At 34.2% G+C, this 22,379-nt stretch overlaps 1 protein-coding gene across 2 annotated transcripts in view; it reads left to right on the top strand.

Moving 5' to 3' along the window:
• The first annotated feature begins 5,766 nt into the window (after positions 1-5,766).
• The window catches only part of Tdh (L-threonine dehydrogenase), a 38,492-nt gene continuing 21,879 nt past the window's right edge, over positions 5,767-22,379 (top strand). The window contains exons 1-5 of one of the 2 annotated variants that reach the window (XM_035359669.2): positions 5,767-6,147; positions 16,603-16,755; positions 16,882-16,924; positions 19,894-19,964; positions 20,075-20,397. In XM_035359669.2, coding sequence (XP_035215560.2) covers positions 16,608-16,755; positions 16,882-16,924; positions 19,894-19,964; positions 20,075-20,397 — 585 coding nt within the window. In that variant the 5' untranslated portion in view covers positions 5,767-6,147; positions 16,603-16,607. Of the gene's footprint in view, positions 6,148-10,058; positions 10,180-16,602; positions 16,756-16,881; positions 16,925-19,893; positions 19,965-20,074; positions 20,398-22,379 lie in introns of those variants that run through there. The other variant, XM_035359668.2, reaches the window with a different exon arrangement.

Genomic DNA, 22,379 nt, shown 5'->3' with positions numbered 1-22,379 from the left:
TTACCTTTCAATTTAATTTTGTTATCTGGCGAGTAAATTATGGATATCCTGTAGAATAAATAAATGTCAAGGGTCTCTATGAGTGGAAAATATAAGAAATAGGATAAAAAATATTAGAAAATTGGTTGTTCCAGTGAGAAGCATGCTGGAAATAATAAAAAATTCGAAATGGTAAAAGTTTATAATAGCTTATAATCTATTTGAATTATCGGATTGGCAAAAAAGTTATTTCAGTTATTTTGTGTGAAAGCTCAATTTTTACTTTCTTGTACGAAGTAAAGGTGTAATTTCTTGTACGAAGTAAAGGTTTATTTGTTTAGTTATCATGCAAATGTCTCGATCTCAGTAGTAAGCCTGGCGAATTTTCGCGCAGATGTGAAAAATAAGAGCACAGAAAAAAGGGTATAAATAGTCCTTTTCTTCTGAATATCTTTAACAAAAAGGCACGTACATCGTAATCACAAAAACATCGACTACTTGCCGTGAAAACTTAAGGATAACGTAACAATAAATTCAAAAAGGTAAATAGTAGTGCTAGACTAGGCAATTTACTTAAAGCTAACAGACTACTCAGCAATTTACATCAGCGACGGACTTAATAAACGGCCAAAGTGCGTACCACCGACTAAGATTAACAGCTGGAGGACAAAATATCAAATCACGCTCTGTCTAGCATTCTCGTATCGTCTGTTTAAATAATGGCTTCAGTTAATTTACATCCTGGCGAGGAAACGCGAGGAGAAATAAGAAGTTTAGAAAAGATACCAAAATTGAAATAATTGGTTACCAAACTAAGGGAAACCCTACAAAGGAAGTATTATAATTACGAAACATTTCTGGTATCTCAATGAAAATATCCATTCTGACCGCTTTCGAACCCATCTGAATGATTTTTTATGCGTGAAATCTGTACGTACGGACAGAATAAAGGACTCTTTTTTTCCAAAACCGATTGCAAAATGGATTTAACTTGGATTCAGAAGAGGTTTTTTTTTCGTGACATCTGTACGTACGTACGTATTTATGTAGCACAACTCAAAAACGAATAGTCGTAGAACGTTGAAATTTTTTACATAGAACTGCTATAAAATGCAGTTTTGCACATCCCTTTTTCGTCGTAATTGGCTGCACTATATATATATATATATATTCCCACATTGTTACCTGGTTCGGTGTGCTCAGTAATTTTATGCTTATATTATAAGTTATTTTCTCCCTCCTTCCAGCATGCCTTCGCGATGTAAAGGTAGCACACTCGGCGAGGTCTGGGTTCGAGTTCCAGAGAGGCCATTGCTCATTTTTCATGTCTTCTGCTTAAAAATAACCTAATGACTCTACAACAGGTTTATAAATTATGCACTCTGTTGCTTTAAAAGTGATTGAATTATGTTGTTTTTATATTCCGGTTAAGGTTTTTATGCCTTTAGCTAATCTGTATGCAATGGTTGTAGAATTATGAACAATTTAAAAGTGGTGCTAGGTCTTACGAGGATGCCTTTTGTTTACATTTGAAACTCTTAGAAGAATTGTGAATTAAGTCATTTGGTGCATCAGTTTCAGTGTCTTTTGATCAGTGTGACGAAACTTTAACTTTCAATTGCAGCAAAAGCAACCAAAAGTTGGTTGATTGAAAGAGAAATACATCTCGAATGAAATTCGAGGAAATAAGTTGAAATGAAGTGTCGCAAAAAATGTGTTCAAAGAAGCCACGTGGTCTCCACATCAGATATTTTCTATACAAATAATGTACTTTAATCATTTAAATATCTTCCATTCTGTTCGATGACATTTTATAATCTTTCTGGTAACTTCACAATTCCGCTCTCATAGAACTTCTGATTTTTATCATAAAAAAAACTCAATCATTTAAATATCTTCCATTCTGTTCGATGATCTTTTGTAATCTTTCTGGTAACTTCATGATTCCGCTGTCATAGAACTTATAGATAGATTTTTATCAGCAAAAAAACTCAACAAATTGCTATTTGAGGCCATCGTTACTATTGGAATTTTTACTATCTAAGAAGTTTTGTAAACTTCGAAATAGATAATCCGATGGTATGAGTTGGGGGCTATATGGGGATGTGACATCACTTCCCAATCAAGCTGTAGTAATTTCGTACCTGTTGCTAAAAATGTGTGAGGCCTCGGATTGTCGTGATGGAATACGATTCCTTTGCCATTTGCCAATTCTGGCTTTTTCTCTTTGAATGTTTCTTCCAGTTTCATAAGTTGCTGGCAGTAAACATTTAAGTTGATCATTTGGTTGCTTGGAAGCCACTCAAAATAAATAAATAAAAAAAAATAAATAAAAACACCTTTGTAATTCTAACAAATTGACAGCATGATCTTTTTCTGATGCTATTTAGCATTTGGTATGATTCCTCATGCTTCGACAATGATATTTTTCGATTAATGTTATTGCAGACAATCCACTTCTAATCATCAGTGGTAATTTGTTTCAAAAAAAAGGTTCGATTACATCGCGTTTGAAATGCATATCGCAAATATTAATTCGTTGTGATAAGTGAATTTCTTTCAGTTCCTTCGAAACCTAAATATCGAGTTTCTTAATCAATTCAAGCCATCTGATGTGATTTTCAGTTGTTGTGTTTGATACATTCAACCTTTTTCCATTCTCTTGTACCGTTATAAGATATATAACGATTTGGTTAATTTATGACTTTAAATTTGTCATCATCAGTTTCAGAAGATCGGCCAGAACGTTGATCATCATCAAGTGAAAACTCTCCTGAACGAAATATTTAGAAAGTATTCTGACGCATGCGTTCTTTTAAGCAATCAAGACAATAAACTTTGCATATTTCTTTGTGAGTCTCAGCTGCCTATTTGCCCTTATGAAAATAAAAAAATAAAATATGTCGGAAATGTTATTTTTGCACCCTATGTTAAAACTGGCCGTAAATAAAAATCACGGAATTTATTTCTCTTACAAACTTAAAAGTGTCTGCTGCCGAATTCTTGAAAGAGAAATATATATATAAGATTAACATAAGAATAAAACACTCAACAAAATGCCATCTATTGACGCAAAACGAAATTACTTTCTTGCCAACCCAATAATAGGGGTAAGTATTACGAATACATGAATTATTGCAGAATGAAAGAAAAAAAACAAGTAAATTATTATAGAACTTTAAATATAAGCTTAGTAAGGATGACTAAAAATAAAAAAAATAGTTATGAAAAACAATTATAGGCATAAAACTAATTACTTAATATAAAAATATCGGAATAATTAGGAAATTACAAAGGTTAAACATGCGAAATAAATTTAAAATTCTGCTTAAAATTAAATGCAATAATGGAATGGTAAATGCCATGACAATAAAGAGAATCATTATGATCAGGAGTTATCTGAAATGAGTCTGAATATATAGGAATTTTGATAAGGATGAAATACGAAGGAAATTACAAATTTCTTCTAGAATTAAATTAAATAAAAATCATAGAAATGAAAAATTAATGTCGGAAATAAGAAAGCGACAGAAATTAAGGTAAGGTAGGTGAAATATACAAACTAAAATATAAGCGACAAAAGTTTAAAAATCTTAAAAATGAATTAAAGTTTTACCTCAATTAACTAGTTATTATGATGTTAATCTTTACTATAACGTTTTCCTTTTGTTGTCCACACCATAATATAAATTTATTGTTTGTATATTTAAGCCAAGGGTTTGAATGTTTAGAGTTTAAGCTTCGCTAGCCGACGCTTAATACGCACCGTAATTGTTTTGAGCCACCTTAGTAGAATATTTCGTGTTGTATTCTCAGGCTACGCATACATTTGAATTTAATGTTATCTTATGTTAATTTAAATTCCGCAAGTAACTGAAGTTCGTCTGACGCACAAGTAGTGCTTTCTGTGTATTTAACATTTTAACTGCCACGTTACCCATATTCAAGTGATGGCAAAAATTCTGATCAGGCCGTGTTATCTGTATCTGGGTAACGTTTCTCTGAGTACTTACAAGCTAAGTAGGTATTTGAAAAAAAAAATGATTATTGAAAGAAAGAAACGAAAATAATTGTTGTCCACAGCTAAATTCATTCCTTTAACGGTTTCTGTTTTAAGAATTAGACCCTCCCTCCAGAAATTACATACCCAGAATATAAAATTTTGTGTTTATAATGCACTCTTCAATATAGCAAAGCCATATAGCAGGGGGAAAAGTATTCCTTCGATATTATTTCATTACACAGAGATTTATGCACTTAAATAAAAAATAAAGGTTTAATAAATCAGGCCTTAAACGCGCATTTATTTCACTGTATATCTTGCTCATGCGTTTTGCAATAAATATTTCCTTCAGGGAGCAGCACATTTTATTTTGCCAGGAGACGAACTAACCCGCTGGCTGAAGACAATAATAGTGTTAAAAAAGTGGCAACGTTTATGTTTTAAGTAAAAACTTTTAAAGTATTCTCTCGAATTCATTTTGGTAGTTTGTATTATCCAATACTGGTGAAATACGATTTGTTAAGGAAACTGCTTAAAAATATATATTTATTTTAAAATCCGTTAGAATCCTGCATTATAATTTATTTTAAAAATCCGTTAGAATTTATTTTTCTATGTAAGGCTTCTCTAAACCGGAGTCACTTGAGGTGATAGTAACAGCGTGTAAAATTCAATTATTTAGTATCAACACCGTAAAGTGACAGTTGTTGTCTTCCTTACGTAAAAGTAAAATCTTGTCAGAGTAAGAAGTGTTGCCAAACTATGCTGCATAATCTTTCTAATGAAGAAATATTTACCCTGAAAAATTATCAACTAATATATATAACTAATATATATATATTTATAGGTCGTGATACTCGTGTATCACGACCTATAAATCTCTAAAACAGACAGCTTTACAATTTTTCTTCATAACATTCGATTTAATTTTTTTTTAGTGATTATACACTTATGAATAAATTTTCCCTATTATTAAAACAATTATTTTCACTTTTTGATCCCACATTTCATACTTTAAATATACAGACTTTCAAATATAAGCTAAAGACCATTTTTAATTAAATTAACCAATTAAATTTAATTATCAAATTTAGTTTTTGCGTACTCCGGATTGAGAGTTAAAAACATCTGGTTTTAATAATAGAGTTAAAAACCCTATTATTAAAACAATTACTTTCACTTTTTGATCCCACATTTCATACTTTAAATATACAGACTTTCAAATATAAGCTAAAGACCATTTTTAATTAAATTAACCAATTAAATTTAATTATCAAATTTAGTTTTTGCGTACTCCGGATTGAGAGTTAAAAACATCTGGTCATCCTACTAAGAACACACCTTATTAATTATAAATATTAGCTAAGAAATTTGATTAGATTAATAAACTGGTAAAAATATTAATCAATTTATAGCAAAATATAAAATTTAAAACACGTGTGAATGATTAATTTCATATTAGTGGTCCGTAATATATTTTCTATGCTATTTTAATATCAAATTTAATTTTTTGAGCGTAATTTAAGAATAAATTTTGCATTAAAAATGAGATATTTTTAAAAAAATTTTTAAATAAATCGAAGTCCATTAAACAACTATATTTTAGTATCGTTTGTCTTAATGCGCAAATATTTAGTAGACTAGGCTTCGCTAAGCATGTCTGTTATTGATTTTACGTAACAGAAACCGGAAGAAGCTTTTGAAACGTAAACTGAATCTTTAAATTGAAAGTAGAGATAAACTATTCACTGGCTTAAAACAAATCCGTTAACTTCTAAAGGCTCTTATGGATAAGATCTTATCGTCCAGCTTCTTTCTTTTTAATTAAGCTCTGAATGAAAAATTAACTCTTTCTCGGAATCATTCACTGGCGGCTCCATCATGGATGCGCGCCATTCAAACAGCTGTAAGACACACCTTCGCCAATCTCGTCCACCATTGGCGACCGACAATCCGTATTGCTGACGTAACAATTATTCTTTCCAGGCCTGGTATGCTGTTCTGTTTTACCAGATGTGTATAATAACGAGTGAAAAGGTAAAGGGAAAACTAGCTTGCAGGTTGCTATTCAGGATATTACCTTAAATATTCCACGTGGAATTCTCAGCCAAGTTAAGAGCAAATCCAGCAAGCTATTAATAATAGCGGATCGTAATAAATAACAGGTACGTACATGAGTAGAATTTTATAACAGAACTAAAATATTATATTTTCATTTGCTATCGTTTAGTATTTATTATGAATTTCAGAAACTAAAAACTCTTAAGATTTAGAATTCTTTTTCGCGTATTATTATTGCATGAACTGGTCATTTTTTATGCTATTTCGATAACTTGTAAAAATCTGCAGAATGTGTTGCCATGCATTTTACTATAGAATCAGAAAAAAATATTGCAAGAAATCGCTTAGCATTTAAATTTATGGCTTCTTAATCGTATTCTGAATTTTATAAATTTGGAGAATATATAATCATATAGTAGAATTTACTGTTATATTCCTGTAAATTATCGATTACTCACTGCTTTCAAAGGAATATTGTTTTTTCAGGAAGATCGACTAATACTCGAACTCAATTCAAAATTACTTCAGTAAATAATTTTAAAAATATTTTAAACGGGAATTTTTCTTCAGAAAAGTAAACGTTTTAAGAAGTTATGAGTGTGACTATGTCAAATAAATATTTTAAGCGAGAGCGATTTTTAAACGGGTATAATCTGAACTCTTTTTTTTAATTAAGTAATAAAGATAATAATCAGGCAAAATCAAATAATGCTTAGAATTAAAAAAACATATTTTGCATGTAAATTTTTGTTAGAAAAATCAAACATTTAGCATTTACGAAGTACAGGCTGTAAAACTGAGTATGAAAAATATGATAGTCTATTGACACATAGTTTTTTTATATTAATACATATAGTATTTCGCTTGAATATTTGCATATATTATTGAATATTTGCCAAGTAATACTAGTACATTTTCAAGTAATACTACTATTATTATCGCTGTTTTAGATCAAGGAAAAATGTTTCGGTTTTATATCAATCGCGTTTGTATGACATATACATTTTTACAGTTTTTTTGCTAATTTATCTGAAGCTAGTAATTTGTTTTTATTTGGAATAATTTTTTTATTTTTTATATTTTTAGGTTTAAAAATTTGCTAAGGCTTATGCAAAAATATTTTTAATACGCATAAAGCACAAAATTTTACATGTTTATTCTTTAAAACATAATGTATTGCATGGCATAATACATTGACGTTTTTATTCAGTATGTTCAAATTGAATTTCATGCGTTATATTTATTATTGCTTATATTATTATTTGCTGTACTAAGTCTGTAATGTTCTACTTTTTCTACTTATACGGAAAGTTTCACTCTATTATATAACAGAATCGGTTATTATTTTGGTGGTTAGTGGTGAAGAATTACTTTACATACCACTAAAATAATAACCAACTCAGAACTTCGTAATTTTAATTTACTTCATAATTAGCTTTCTTCACGCATATCACCTATGCGTAAAAAGATTTACCTTCCAAATGTCTTCGTGGATAACGGATTCTCAGAGTGAGACCATCTGACAAAGAGTTAGATGGTCTTTATTATTCAATTTTTATCAATCTGTTAATGATTAACAAACTGGGTGATCTGTTAACAAACTGGGTGATCTAAAAGCAATAAATGAATTTTCTTGTAGAAATAATTTTTAATTTATCTGTTTTAATAACTAGTCGCTTGCGCGGCTAACCGCCTAAACTATTTAACACTTAAAAAAAAAAAAAAAAAAAAAAAAAAATGCGATGATTTTTATGAGTTTACCTAGTATAGTTTCATAACAGTATTTATTATTTTTAGTTAGCTGTATCATGAATTAAATGCATTTTTATTTAAATCAATCAGATTAAAAGTTAAAAAAAGGATTATTGAGAACCGCATTTATTGTTTGGAAATCGTTTAGTATGTTAATCAATAACGGACAGATTATAAGGTATTTCTCCCGCCTTCTTACCATGCCTACATGGTGTCAACACGCTCGACGCGTATTCGAAAGGTCCGTGGTTCGAGTCCCGGCAATGAAATTGCTTATTTTTCATCTCTCCCAGCATAAAAAAGAAAGACCTAATGGTGTATAAGGTGTCTCTCCCTCCTTCTTAGCATTCCTTCGGGGTGTAGTGGTCAGCCCGCTCGACACGCATTCGAGAGGTCCGTGGTTCGAGTCCCGGCGAGGGCATTGCTCATTTTTCATCTTTCCTACTTCAAAAATATCTAATGTCTCTACACTGTCGCCCGAACTAAAAAAAAGTGGTGGATGATGATTATCCATCATCAGGATTTGGCGATTGGGTCTTCTAATTTCCAGCCGCCTTTTAAAAGGGGGAGTATGTAAGGTATTTTCCCCGTCTTCTTAGTATGCCTTTGTGGTGTAGTGGTCAGCACGCTCAACGCGTATTCGACAGGTCTGTAGTTCGAGTCTCGGCGAGGGCATTGCTTATTTTTCATTAATCTGCTTCAAAAATACCTAATGTCTCTAAAGATAAGATATAAGATTATATATGAAAGAAAAAGTGAAATATTTTATGCTTTGTCGAATGGCAACACTTTTGCAAATTTAATATAAAAGCAGGTAAGATACTTTGACAGTGACAACGCATTGCTTTTAAATACCCGAGTTTGTTAATAAAATTTGAAAAATAAGTAAGTATCTTACGCTTTGCCAAATGGCAAAACACTGGCGCATGGAGGAAAAATGTGTTTTATTTTCCAGTAGTAGAAGTATAGCTTTTATATACCTGAGTCGTTCGTAAAATTTGAAAGGTCTGACCCCACTCTACTGAATGATACCACACTGCATCCCCCCGGAAAATAAAAAGTATTTCATTTCATTCAGTGGCAAGACATTTCTTTTAAATCGCTGAGTTTGTTGATTAAATTTAAAAGTTAAATATCTTATTCGCATATTTCTTTTAAACAGCCGAGGTTTCTGATGTCTTTTGAAATATAAATAAATATCTTACATTTTGCCGAGTAGCAACACATAACTTTTAAATCTGGTGTTAGTTAATCAAAATTTCATTAAATTCGCAAAGAATATGAAATAAATAAAAATCAAACTCGAAATTTAAAATTCGGCTTCTAGGTGCACATGTTCGTGTGGAGGACTACGTATGTAAAACGTTTGGTGGCCCTAGGTGCCACTATTTTTCCACAATAGAACATGTGAGAAGTATGTATGCATGATATTGTTTAGGCCGTATTTTCAAAATTAAAAGATGGCAACCACAAGCAGATACAAATTAACTTGCTCGAGCTATAGCAAGAGTAGAAAAAGATCGTCTGTTGCCTTGGTGATCGTGCGTTGCCTTGGTGATCTTTTATTTTTCACTGTTCTTCATTATTCAATAATTATGTTTTCATAAATACAATCCGCTTGAAATTTTACTTTTATTTATTCACCATTTACAAATAATATATATAAATCAAAGTAATCAAAGTACTAACTTGAATCTACAATAGTATGTTAACTCTCATTTTTAATTTGGCTATTTCATCCTTCTGTCCTAAAGATAGTAACTTCCTATAATTAATCGCTTTTAGCTGCGTTATTTCGGAATTAAATCATGTCATATGATTCTTGTATAACGCTAATGACGCAGATTAAAGCTCTAATGTAATGCATAGTACAGAATTAAAATAAGAACGTTTATTTTCATTTGGAATTCTAAATTCGTTAAACGCCATGCCTACCAATTTTATTTTACATCCAACAAAAAACATTGCACGCTGACGCTTTCTACCTAGAATCTATAAGTGGAAAAACGTGTTTTAAAGGCGGGCATTCCCATACTTAAAAATTATTTCAGCATGTTTTTAATAACGTTATTTAATTAAGTGCTTAAAACATTCAACACTCCAACCCTTCGAAACTAGTGCGTTATTATGAAAGTCACGTAATATTTACCAGAACGTAGTCACGTGATGTTTACCGGAATGTACTTTCATTTACTTATACGATTTGTTTATTATCTACGTCGTATTTCTATGCTTTGATTTATATTACGTTGGGAGAGATGTTTGTTTATCTACGTCGTATTTCTATGCTTTGATTTATATTACGTAGGGAGAGATGTAGAAGACAATTAATTCAATTAGATAAATGCGCTCGATACAAGTTTGGTTATTGGCTTCCACATCAAGTATGTCTGTTTTAAGAAATTTAAAGAAATTAATTCAGTTACTTTGAATTGGAAATGCATATATAAATTGTTGTTTAGGTAAAACACTATAAATGATTTTTAGTTATAAAATTTGTGTGCTCATTTAAGAATGTAGTGTTTCATTAACCAAAGCACACTGAAAATTTTTTATAATTATAAAATAAGCAATTTATTAAAATACATGGGTAATTAAAGTAATGTATTTTTAATGAGTTTTATGGGTATTAAGATGATTAATTTGAAGGAGTATGTCTCTGTGAGTATTAGTGTTACGGTAATAAAATGTGTGTTTTCTCGAGAGGGGGAGTAGCGGAGGATACCGGGATTATTATGAAACTGGTCTGACTGGGACTTTGAAGGACGTCATGTAGCACAGGAAATAGTACGTTCTTACTTGAGCTCCTTCGTCACAGCAATCCCCGCGGACACACTGACCAACACTGTTCAAGGGACTGCTCACTGTTGTGCTGTGTGTCTAGCCGCTAATGGCTATCACTCTGACGATTTTGAAGGACATCGTGTAGTACAGGAAATCGATGCAAAAGGTCCTTCATCAAAAAATTAGAGCGGCACGTGAAGCATTCTCCGCGGAAACACTGTACAACATTGTTAAAGCAACTGCTCACTGTTGTGCTATGTATCTAGCCGCTAACGGCTACCAATCTGATGACTTTGGAGGACGTCTTGTAGTACAGGAAATCGGTTTTACTAGAGGTCTTTCGTGTAGAAATTACAGCGCCATGTACAGTAATCCCTGCGGACACATTGATCAACATTGTTCCAGCGGCTGCTCACGGCTGTGCTATGTGTCTAGACGCTAATGACTACTACTCTAATGATTCTTTAAACACTATAAGTAACCGTACAGGTACAGGCGGACGAAGATTGTAAGAAAATTCGTATATCTAAAGCTCTTATATTGATGGTGCTAATATTAAAGTCTGAAAGAACTGATTATTAGGGATTTACCACAGGGCATTAAATATGTATTTGAGGACATTGTTTTGTAAATTTTAAGCTTTTTTTATAAAACAAAGTTTTATGCAGGTTTTTGCTTCATACCCCCAAAGGGTTTGGGGGAAAGGATTATTTTGTATAGGATGAGTTTATTCGAAAGTGAAAGATTGCTGTGACAACCTAGTAGTTGGTTTTAAATTTGTCTGCTGTAACTTGGAGATGCCATCCGAATATTAGTTTGTTATCGTGTGTGACATCAGGGTATTTAAACTCAATGATCCACTTAATACCACTTTACGTGCATACGAGCCAGTGTCTTTTAAAAGGTCTTCCCCGGGGCATCCTTCCCTTGTCATGTAGTGCTTAATGGCGAAGCAGGTAATAAATAAACAAAATATCTTACGTTCTGCTAAGTGTTCAACATATTTCCTTTAAAGCAATGAGAGTGTTGATGAAAATAGAAAGGAAGATATCTTAACGTTTTGCGAGTGGGATTATATTGCTTTTAAGTCGCTAATTTTTTCGATTAAATTTGAAACATTAATATCTTATGGTCTGCCGAGTGGCAGCACGTTGCTTTTAAATCACAAAGTTTGTTAATCAAAAACTCATTTAACGCAAAATATGAAATATACACTACTGGGCATTGAAAATTCAACACCAAGAAGGAGTGGCCCGAAAATCATGCGAATTTCAGCGTAGACGCACGTCACCAAGCCATGCGAAAGATGAGAAATGCGCAGTTCTCCAGCGCACGTTGAAGAAGATATAGGGGAAGGAACCTGCAGAATGTTCAATTTTCGTGCCGTTAATTTCTGCTAGAGAAATCATCGTAGAAAATTTGTTCTTGTCTCTTAGGACGCATGTTAATAGCAAAGAGTGCCAGGCTGTCGTCAACGGAGACAGTTCCAATGACTATCGGTGATCGGACTGAGAACGGCAGGTTGGCCCATATGGAAAATCTCAGTTGCTACAGACTTGGACGCGTCCACACTGCACTGGCTGTAATGACGATGATTAGAACAAGGAAATATGGCAAGTTTAAGCGGTGCCGGTGCAGCCAGAGTGACGTTAGCACGCGTGCGCGTGGATAGAAGCATCCACCGACAAGCGGTCGGGCACCCGCAAGCCAATTCCATTCTTCAGCATGTTCAAAACACCTTGGATATTCCTATACCGACCGAAACCATTTGCTTTCGACTGGTGGCTTGCACTCGTGGCATCCATTAAGAAGACTGCCATTGACCCCACATCATAGACGACAACGTCTGCTATTATGCCAGGCTCGAGCGATGTAAGCGACGGAATGGTACAGGGTCGTTTTTTCTCAGATGAGTCACGCTTCTGTTTCTCCAATGAAAGTCGCCGCGTACGAGTACAGGGTCGTTTTTTCTCAGATGAGTCACGCTTCTGTTTCTCCAATGAAAGTCGCCGCGTACGAGTGTGACGTCGATGCGGAGACAAGTCCAATCCCGCAGCAATTGTGGAGCGCTCCACCACATGATAACACTGCTTCATGGTTTGGGGCTCAACTGAGTACGATTCCAGGTCACCTCTAGTTCGTATTCAAGACACTGACTGCCCAACAATACGTGCTGCGGCCGGTGACACTTCCTTACCTTCAGGGTGTGCCCCGTGCCCTTTATCAGAAAGATAACTCCCAACAACCACACACTGCTCGCATCAGTCAACGTGCTCTGCAAATTGTTCAGATAGTTCCTTGGCAACCGTTCTCCCCTGATCTCTCACCAATCGAACACATTTGGGATATGAATGGACGCTATTTGCAGACCCTGCCACTACCGCGTTCAGAAGATAAACTGTGGCTAATGATTGACAGGGAATGGCGAGCATTCCTCAGTACGCCATCTGTAGTTTCATTAATTGTGTACCCAGACGTGTTGCTTTGTGTGTCGCCGTCCAAGGTGGTCCTACAACCTACTGAGCCGACGCTATTCTCGTTCTGTATTATGCATATCATTTCGAAATAAAGATCACTTTCTCTTTTTTGCCGAGTTTCATCACTTTCTGGCCTCTTCTTCTTGGTGTTGCATTTTCAATGTCGGGTAGTGTATAATAATAAAAGAAGTCTGAAAGCCTTCAGAATTTATATTACGCCCAAGCGGGCGTTTTTTTTTTTTTCCCATTTACAGACAGATTTACAGACCATTTACATCTCGAGAGCATATGGGCTAACTCCACACCGGGATAAAAATTTTTAAAAACAGTATAACCTTAGAATTTCCGATAGACAATTTCGCGTTCTGGAGATAAAAAAAACTTTAATTTCCTACATTATTGCCACTGCTTGCTTTGAAATTGTTGAGTTTTTTAATCAAAATTTCGTGAAAGTTTTACGAAATATGAACTAGACAATAAAACAAATTCGGAATTCCTACATTAGGGGACAATAAAACAAATTCGGGGGTTGGGCCCATGTTTGGGTGAAGAACTATATTATTCAATTATTATTGATTTAATGACTCTAGTTTTTTCACACTGCGAGAAACAAGCATACAGTCATGTAGATTCTACGAAGCGATAATATTTAGTGGTAAAAAAGTTTGAAAGGTTATAAGGTATTTCTCCCGCCGTCTTGGCATACCTTCGTGCTGTGGTCGTTTGCACGCTGGGCGCGTATTTCAGAGATCCTTGGTTTGATTCCCGGCTAAGGCGTCGCATATTTTCATCTTTCCTGCTTCCAAAAATATATAATGTCTCTACAGTGGCGCCCGAACTACAAGGGTGGTGGATGATGAATCTCCACACCCAGTCGCTCTTTAAAAGGGGGAGTATATAAGGTATTTCTCCCGCCTTCGTAGTGTGGTGGTCTGCACGCTGGGCGCGTATACCAGAGGTCCGCGGTTTGATTCCCGGCGAATGAGTTGCTAATTTTTCATCTCTCCGGCTTCCAAAAAAATCTTAATATCTCTACAGTGGCGCCCGAGCTAAAAGGGTGTTGGGTGATGATTCTCCTCACCCAGGGTTTGACGATTGGGTCCCCTAAAAATCCCATTCGCCCTTTAAAAGGGGTAGTATATAAGGTATTTCTTCCGCCTTCTTGGCATGCTTTCGTGCCTGCGCGTTTTCCGCCCAGGCCCAGCGGTTAGTCCGCGGTTCGATTCTCGGCGAAGGCGTTGCACATTTTTCATCTTTTCTGCTTCCAAAAAATACCTAGTGTCTGTACAAAGTGATATACTCATTTATAGTGATTCGACGCAAAATGCCGTTTAGAGATTAATAGGTCTTCTAGGTTAACGCCCGTTTGGGCTTAAAAGTGACCATGTTTGGGTGAAGGATTATCTGTGTTTAAAATTTGGTGTCTCACCGCCAAGATGGTATAGTGTTTAGCGAAGCCTACTGCGGTATCGAAAGGCCCGGGATGGAGTCCCGGAGAAACCATGGATGTCACTAAATGTATGCTGTCTTCGCGGCATAGGGTCACTCAAAATATATGGTGAGCCGAACGTTCTCTCGTGTGGATTGGTGGTAGGGGAAAGGGGTGGGAGACTCTTGGACCACCACCCCAGATGCTCTTCCTCAAAACTGGGGTGGAAATCGAATAGAACCTCCTTGAGGCTCTCACAACCATTCTTCTATGGGAATCATGGACAAAACAACAACAAGAACATTTGGTATCTCTAAGTGCAGCTCGCGCAGTCGTTTCGCCGTTCGCTAGGTCACGTTCGTGGTCGCTTTGTTTTGCCCATTGCTTTTAATATACATTCGGGTAAAAAATTAAGAGAATTTGCAAATTACGTCTGTTTTTACGGAAATTATTAAACCAAAGGTATTATTTATGCTGCCGAAAAATTATCCTAATATTCAATGTCGAACATGAAAGCGTACAAATGCGTGTCTGCTGAGCTGCGATTGTGGAGGAATATATAAGTGCACGGGCGGTGTTCGGAGATTAGCTTGCTCGCATCCTTTACGACATTCCCCGTGTTTCTTACAAGAATTGGGTAAATTTTATAAGGTATCATGTAAAATGAATAGCCACAAACATATGGATGACGCAATAAGATGGAGAATTGTTGATAGATTAGAGCCAGGCGAATTGCAAAAGCAGACATCCACAGAGCTCGATGTAACGCCCACTGTCGCTTGTAATTTATGCAAACAGTTTCAGGACACTCGATCGGTATCGAGAAAAACTGGACAAGATCGACCACGATCCACAGCAACGAATGAGGATCTTTATTTTGTACATTCAGCGCGGCGATTTTCAACTGCCAGAGTTCCCCAGCTCTCGCATGAGCTGCATGCTGCCAGAGGAACCCGAGTTTCACAGTCTACAGTTTCCCGAAGGCTACATGAAAGAGAGCTGTATGCAGAAGACCCGCTGTCTCCATCCCGCTCACTGCAGTACACAAAAGAGCGCGTTGACCGTGGTGTAGACAACATGCGCTTTAGACCAGACTTTAGTAGAGCAACATTCTTTAAATGGCTCGAGATTCAACCTAGACTTCAACCTAGATTCAACCTAGAATTCTTGGCGTACCTGTACCTGGAGAGAGTCTGAAACACGATACAATCCCTACCTCATCAGGAAAGAGGATCATTACAGTGGTAGAAATGGCTTATACATTTCGCCAGGCATTATATTGGACAAAGGCTTCCCGATTGCTATGAGGTATAGAGAGGAAATCTTAGAGCTCTATGTTCGAATTTTTAGGGGCGCAGCTGCTCCTCGGTTCCTCTTAATGGATGACATGGCTCGCCCATATAGGGTTCAGCTGGGCGACGATTACCTGGAAAGAGAGGACATTAACCACATAGATTGACCAGCCAGATCTCCTGACCTTAATGTTTGCGTAGAATGCTCTACGGAAGACAATTTCATGTCGCTATCCCACTCAGAGGACCATCCAGGTGTTGAAAACCGCCTTGCTGCTGAACTCATTGCCACAAGGACTTGCCTCCTATTCAGCATGCCGTCATGCTGCGCGACTTGCTTAGCTGTGAGAGGGGACCATACCTGATATTACACTCATTTTCAGTTTGATATCGCAACGTGGATTTTGCATATATCTGCACTATGTACTTTAGTAATAATAATAATTATGCGTACATAAAATGATTTTTGAATGATAACATCTCGTTCTCTGTTATGAATGTATATTCATCCCAAATTTCATTAAAATCTGTTGTATGAATGTATATTCATCCCAAATTTCATTAAAATCTGTTGATTAGTTGTTTCAGAAATTTGAAACAATGTGAAAATTCTCTCCATTTTAAGTATAAAATACGGTCGTTGATACTCCCATTTTTGCAATTTTTTTTTTCCCTCTCCTGAACAAGTGGTACTTGTGTCTGATCGCCTTCAAAATCAATACAGTTTTATTGAAAATCCACGTCAAACTAAGATTAGTGTTTTGGCTAATTTTAAGCTTTTTATTTATTTGTTTTAATTTTTCAAAATATTTTCCTCTTTTTCAGTAATCATGCTAAACAGTACAAGAATTTCTGGATTGCGAATTTCCCAAATAAAATTTCCAAGAACTCTACACAGACGAACCTCAAATGCTCTTGTGTTGACGAGGTGTTTAAGTACTAAGAAGGAAAAACACTCTCCACGGATATTAATTACAGGTAATGCGTTTTCGGCAACCGCAGAGTACACAGCATGAAAATTTATAATTTATTCAAATGCATATGCTGAATAATCTTTCATTTTAATTTTGTGATTTATTTATAATTTAATTTTTATGTTATTAGGAAGCTTAGGTCAACTCGGAACAGGACTTGCACAAAAATTAAGGTAGTATTTATTCATTCTTATCAAAAATGTATTTGTAAAATGACAGAATTTATAAATTTTGGTATCTTGATTTTACTTTACGGAAAATTTTAATGGGCGCAGAGAATTAAACGAAACTAAAAACTACTCAAAATGGATTGGACTTTTTTTAACGTTTTGTATGTTACCTTTATTTATTAAACAACATGTTCTTCTCACTTAAACCATTAAATTCAGTTCAACGGCAATATTGCAAAATAATTTTAAAATGAGCATATCTTTAGATTTACCGATATACAGTATCGCGCGCTAGAGATAAAAAAAAATTTTTTCCCCGAACAGTGTGGCCATTGCTCGCTTTGAAATCGTTGAGTTTCTTAATAAAAAACCCAAAAATGCTTTACAAAATATGAAATAAATAATAAAATAAATTCCAAATTTTGGCTTCCAGATGCCCATATTCTGGTGGAGACGTACGTTGTTCAAAATTTGATGGCTCTAGGTACCGTTGTTTTATCACAATGCGAGAAACATACATACATTTACGCAAATTCCTCATTATTTAATTTATTTAAATGCAATACAGGGCGATAATATTTGGTGGCAACAATTCGAAAAGTGAAACGCCACAAAATGCCAAACCGAAATTAATAGCCCTTCTGGGCTAACGCCCTTTGGGCTGAAGGAAAAAAAAATGTTAGGCTTCAAACTATCCATATCTTGGAACCCTCATTGTGGCATCGAGGGAAATGAAAGAGCCGATTTCCTGGCAAAGAAAGGAACTACTATTCTACAAACCATTAATAACCATATAACTTTTGAGTCTGCAAAACTCTTATTAAATTAGAATTTAAGAGGAAGTTTGTCTACTGCCTATTAAATGAAGCTAAGAAAAGGGCCTGGGAGTGCCTCACTAGTTCAAAGCCAGTTATTTCAGATTTTTTTCGTCTTGTAGCAGTGGCGTTATTTCGTCTTTTGAACTCGGTACGATTGTTCAAATTGTACTGTGTAATTCTATACAATACATGGATAAAGGGATATTGACGAGTGCACTGCACTATTATCTTTTAATTCTATTGTTCTTAAGTATTGGGAAGCAAGATCAGACTAATGGCTTAGTGACCAACTGCCTGGCCATTTGTATAAATAAATATCTTGGAATCAATGGAAGATATGCTTGTATCGTTTCATTAGTCTAATCTTCGGAATGAAAACGACAGCTACGTAAATTTAGTTACAGATTTAAAATAGCCATAGTTACACAGAACAAGATGAAGGGAATAAAGTGGCTGTGCTATCATTTTGGACATGTTTTTGTTCAAAACATTCGAGTGCTAGTCTTGCTATATAAGAAGATGCTCTATCATGATGAAGAATTTATTTTTTCATTTGAAGACTTTCTGGAAGATAGTTAATGGTGTACTAGTTCGTTGAAGGTTTCCCTGTTCTCCTGCCTTGATGGTTTTGACCATTCCTGTATTTCTAAAGAAAACGGCATACATGGGTCGGTGTCTTATTACCATTGTTAGTTTGGGATCATTCCCAAAGACCCATATCTTATTTTCTTAATGTGTTTGTAACTTCAAGAAAAAGTATGTACGTTTCATCACCAGTTATGATTTTAGAAATAACGCAGTGTCCACCATTATTAAGTAATTCTATGAATTCTTTACCGATACTGACATGCTCCGCTTTTTGGTGTTTTGTTAAATTATGGGGATTCTCAGTGTAATTTGTTTTTTCAAATGCAGTTCTTCATGAATAACTTTACGTATAGCTGCAGATCCAGTGTTAAATTCCTTCTGTATTATTTGGTAGCGACAGCTTTTATCATTGATTAAAATTTTTCATATGGCTGTCGCTTTTTCCTGGGATTACAGCTGACTTGTGTGTTCTCAACTAGGAAAGAATTTCGGACTCTACGAAATTCCCTAAACCATCTGAACACATGAGTCATTTCGTGCCACCAATAGTGTTACGAGATGGAGCTTCATTTCCACATACTAACTGTAGACATTGAAAGTATTCTTTCTGATTTAGTCTCACTTTAAAATCGTACTGCGATAATGCTGTCATGCCAGCTTTATTTCCTTTCCTTTCAAAATTTATTTTACGATAAATACATTACAGTTGTCAAAAATTATAGTCTGCGAACCTAAAAAAAATTCAAACTTACATAACTAACAAATGATTTCTTTTAGCGCACATTGTCTGCTTCCGTCTCAAAAATTTCAGAGTCACCTGCATATGCAAACTGCTTGAAATTCTTCAATATAAGAGAAAAATGCACTTATGCAGTTAGCGAACACTACTTGATAACTAACAAAATCCTTGGTCCATGAACGCAGAGCCGGTTTTTAGACTTGATAAGGCCCTAAGCTATTTGAGATATGGGGCCCTTTATAAGTTTGTTATACTATATTTTAATACTATTTATACTATATTTTAATACTATTTTATACTATATTTTAATACTATTTATACTATATTTTAATTTTGGGGGTCCCTCAAGAAAGTGGGGCAATAAGCTATAGCTTATACGTAAATCCGGCCCTGCATGAATGTATGCTAGCGGGAGGTTCGATGGAATCTACAGTTACTTTTATGTAAATAAGGATGAAAAATTTTACGAAAACTGTTTTAATTTGTTGTTGGATAGTTCAAGTAAATGTAAAAGGTAATCTTTTTGTGGTACCCAGAGGTATCAAAAAGTACAGTTAACAAAACTTTCTTTACGCTTTAATAAATTAAAAACGAAAGGTTTCATAATTTTATGGGATATTCTACGGAAACATTCGAAAACGAATTTACTGAAGATCATATTTTAATGCTTGTTGCAAAGCGACTTCGATTATCAGGTTAGCAATTTTCTTTTGAATTTACTTTCATTTTGAACAAAAAAAAATTTTATACAAAATATTTACAAATAATGTTTAATATAGAATTTTTCTGTGTTATATACTTTACTATGATATTTCTTCTCTTTAAAGAACGCGATATGGGGCAGAAAATGTTATTATGTCAGACATTGTTAGAGCTCCAGAAGACATTTTAAATTCAGGTAAGCAAACAATCAGAATGAAAACTAAATATAAAATATTTTAATTAATTCTTTTTTTTTATTTTTATTTTTTTTTTTTTTTTATATATATTAGTAACCTTTTTTTACAGGTCCATACATCTACGCAGATATTTTGGATTTTAAGAATCTCCAAGAACTAATAGTAAATTATCGAGTCGATTGGTTAATACACTTCAGTGCACTTCTTAGTGCAATTGGAGAAGATAATGTACCGCTAGCTATGCGAGTCAATATTGAAGGAATGCATAATGTCATGGAATTAGCTAAGCAATACAGATTGAAAATTTTCGTTCCAAGTACGATAGGTGCTTTTGGGCCAGATTCTCCCCGAAATCCAACACCTGATCTTTGTGTTCAGAGGCCGCGTACCATATATGGGGTTTCTAAAGTCCATGCAGAATTACTTGGAGAGGTATGTTTTTGAATAGTACTGAATAAAAACTGAATAGTGTCAAATATTTGTCCGCTCATTTAATGGACACGAATTTTCAAAGCATTATGTAGAGGGGTGTTTACATATTTTTACAACGATAAAAATAAAAGAAATAAAAAATCAAAAGTTTTGGAATAAAAATTTTTGTCAGCAGCTTATTATTTGAAATCAGAAATATCGTCTGCTATTCTTCTTTTAAAACGTCGCACATGAACAAGCTGCGGATTGAAGGATATGTTTTTGCGCTTTCCGAAGAGAAATATTCCTAAGTGAAAAATAAGCAACATTATTAATCGAAAAAGGAAAAATCGTCAATCATTACTTTCACACGAAAAGAGAACTCCAAGCGAATACCCGAAAACGGTACATGTTTCTAAAGTTAAATCATTGATGACAAGTGGAAATCCGCAGACGCAGAAATTAATTTCAGAGTCTAAATACATCTGTAACAACAATGAATAAAATAATAAACCAAGATTTACAACTTAAAGCTAAAAACATAATGTTCATTAGTTTTAACTAAGGCATTTTGTTCAACGCAGAACAATTTGCAGAATCCTGTACTAAAATTATTTAACAGGACATAAAATACATTGTGACTCTTGATTAAACATGGGTTTACCTAAATGACTGCAATGAAAAAGAAAGTATATTTATTTTCGAAAACGAAGAGAAAAAAGTGTACAGACCTGGTTCCGTTAATGTAAAATAAGTTTCAGCAAGGAATTTGATTATCGCAAGATTCCCTAACAATGGAAACTTTAAAATAAGAAGAATGAAAAAAAAATGTAAAATTAACTCAAAATAATGATCAAGAGAATTTCATTTCCGATATTTGCAGAAGAAATTCTATTTCTTTTATCCCAGTTACTTTCAAAGAGTGAAACTTCGTCAAAACAACAAGTCATACTTCGAAAAGTACCTTTGCATTCCTTGAAAAAATGAAGACTGATACAGGTATTGCATACAAAAATTTTCAACGTATTCCTGTGAAATATCTTGACGTTTCACATATGGAGTATTGAGCTCCTGGAAAAAGTTTTTTCTATGCACAACCTACCACGATTGATAGGCTCTTAAAAATAGTAGAGGAATGGAAATCAATACGTAAATATTCTGTAAATTTTACGAAAATCCCTTCGGCATGGAAATCACGACACAGACTTACAGTTCAGAAAAAAATTATTAAATTAAACATTTAAAAAGTATTCTTTACATTTTAAACATTAATTGAACGTCCCCGAAATCGCTCTAAACAATATGTAAACACCCTCTGTAGTGAACCAATTAGTTTCATAATTTTTCTCAGTAATTTCTTTTACGTAGTATAAGTATCTAAATCATATACTTAATATATGTGTAATAATTAAAAATGCATTATATATTAATCATTTAACATAATTGAATCCTTCTAATATGTAGATTGAAATCATTTACAAAATATATCTAATCGCATAGCATCAAATGTTTTTCATAGAATACCATATAAACAAAAAAATTGCATAAGTTATCGAAAATTATACTAAGAAATGAATGAAAACGAAAATTTCATAGAATACCATATAAACAAAAGAACTGCGTAAGTTATCGAAAATTATACTAAGAAATGAAAAATTGTGTAGATGCTGTATATTATCCAAATAATAAAGTACAATAAAAAAATAATATTTCCACAAGAAAAGGTACATTCTAGTTTACAATACCTGATGTGAACATAGCACGACTTCCTAGTACCGCATATTAAATTAAGCATACTTTTTGCTGCGCTTCATTTAAACTTATTTCCTCGAACTTAATTAGAGGTATATTCTCATCCAAACATTTCAGTTTTCATTTCGCGGCAAGGAAAAAATACGTAAAAACTCAAAACGTCTTCATTAAAAATTGCAAAATACAGACAAACCTAAAAACACCCAATACAGTTAAAAAACAGTAAAAAGACACTGAAGTTGGTGCACAAC

This window comes from Stegodyphus dumicola, chromosome 9 (genome assembly GCF_044657685.1).
Source record: "Stegodyphus dumicola isolate Sdum_Otavi_A_Nest chromosome 9, ASM4465768v1".
Classification (NCBI taxonomy): Eukaryota; Metazoa; Arthropoda; class Arachnida; order Araneae; family Eresidae; genus Stegodyphus; species Stegodyphus dumicola.
The sequence above is the reverse complement of the archived record's forward strand: the minus strand, read 5'-3'. Positions and strand labels throughout refer to the sequence as shown.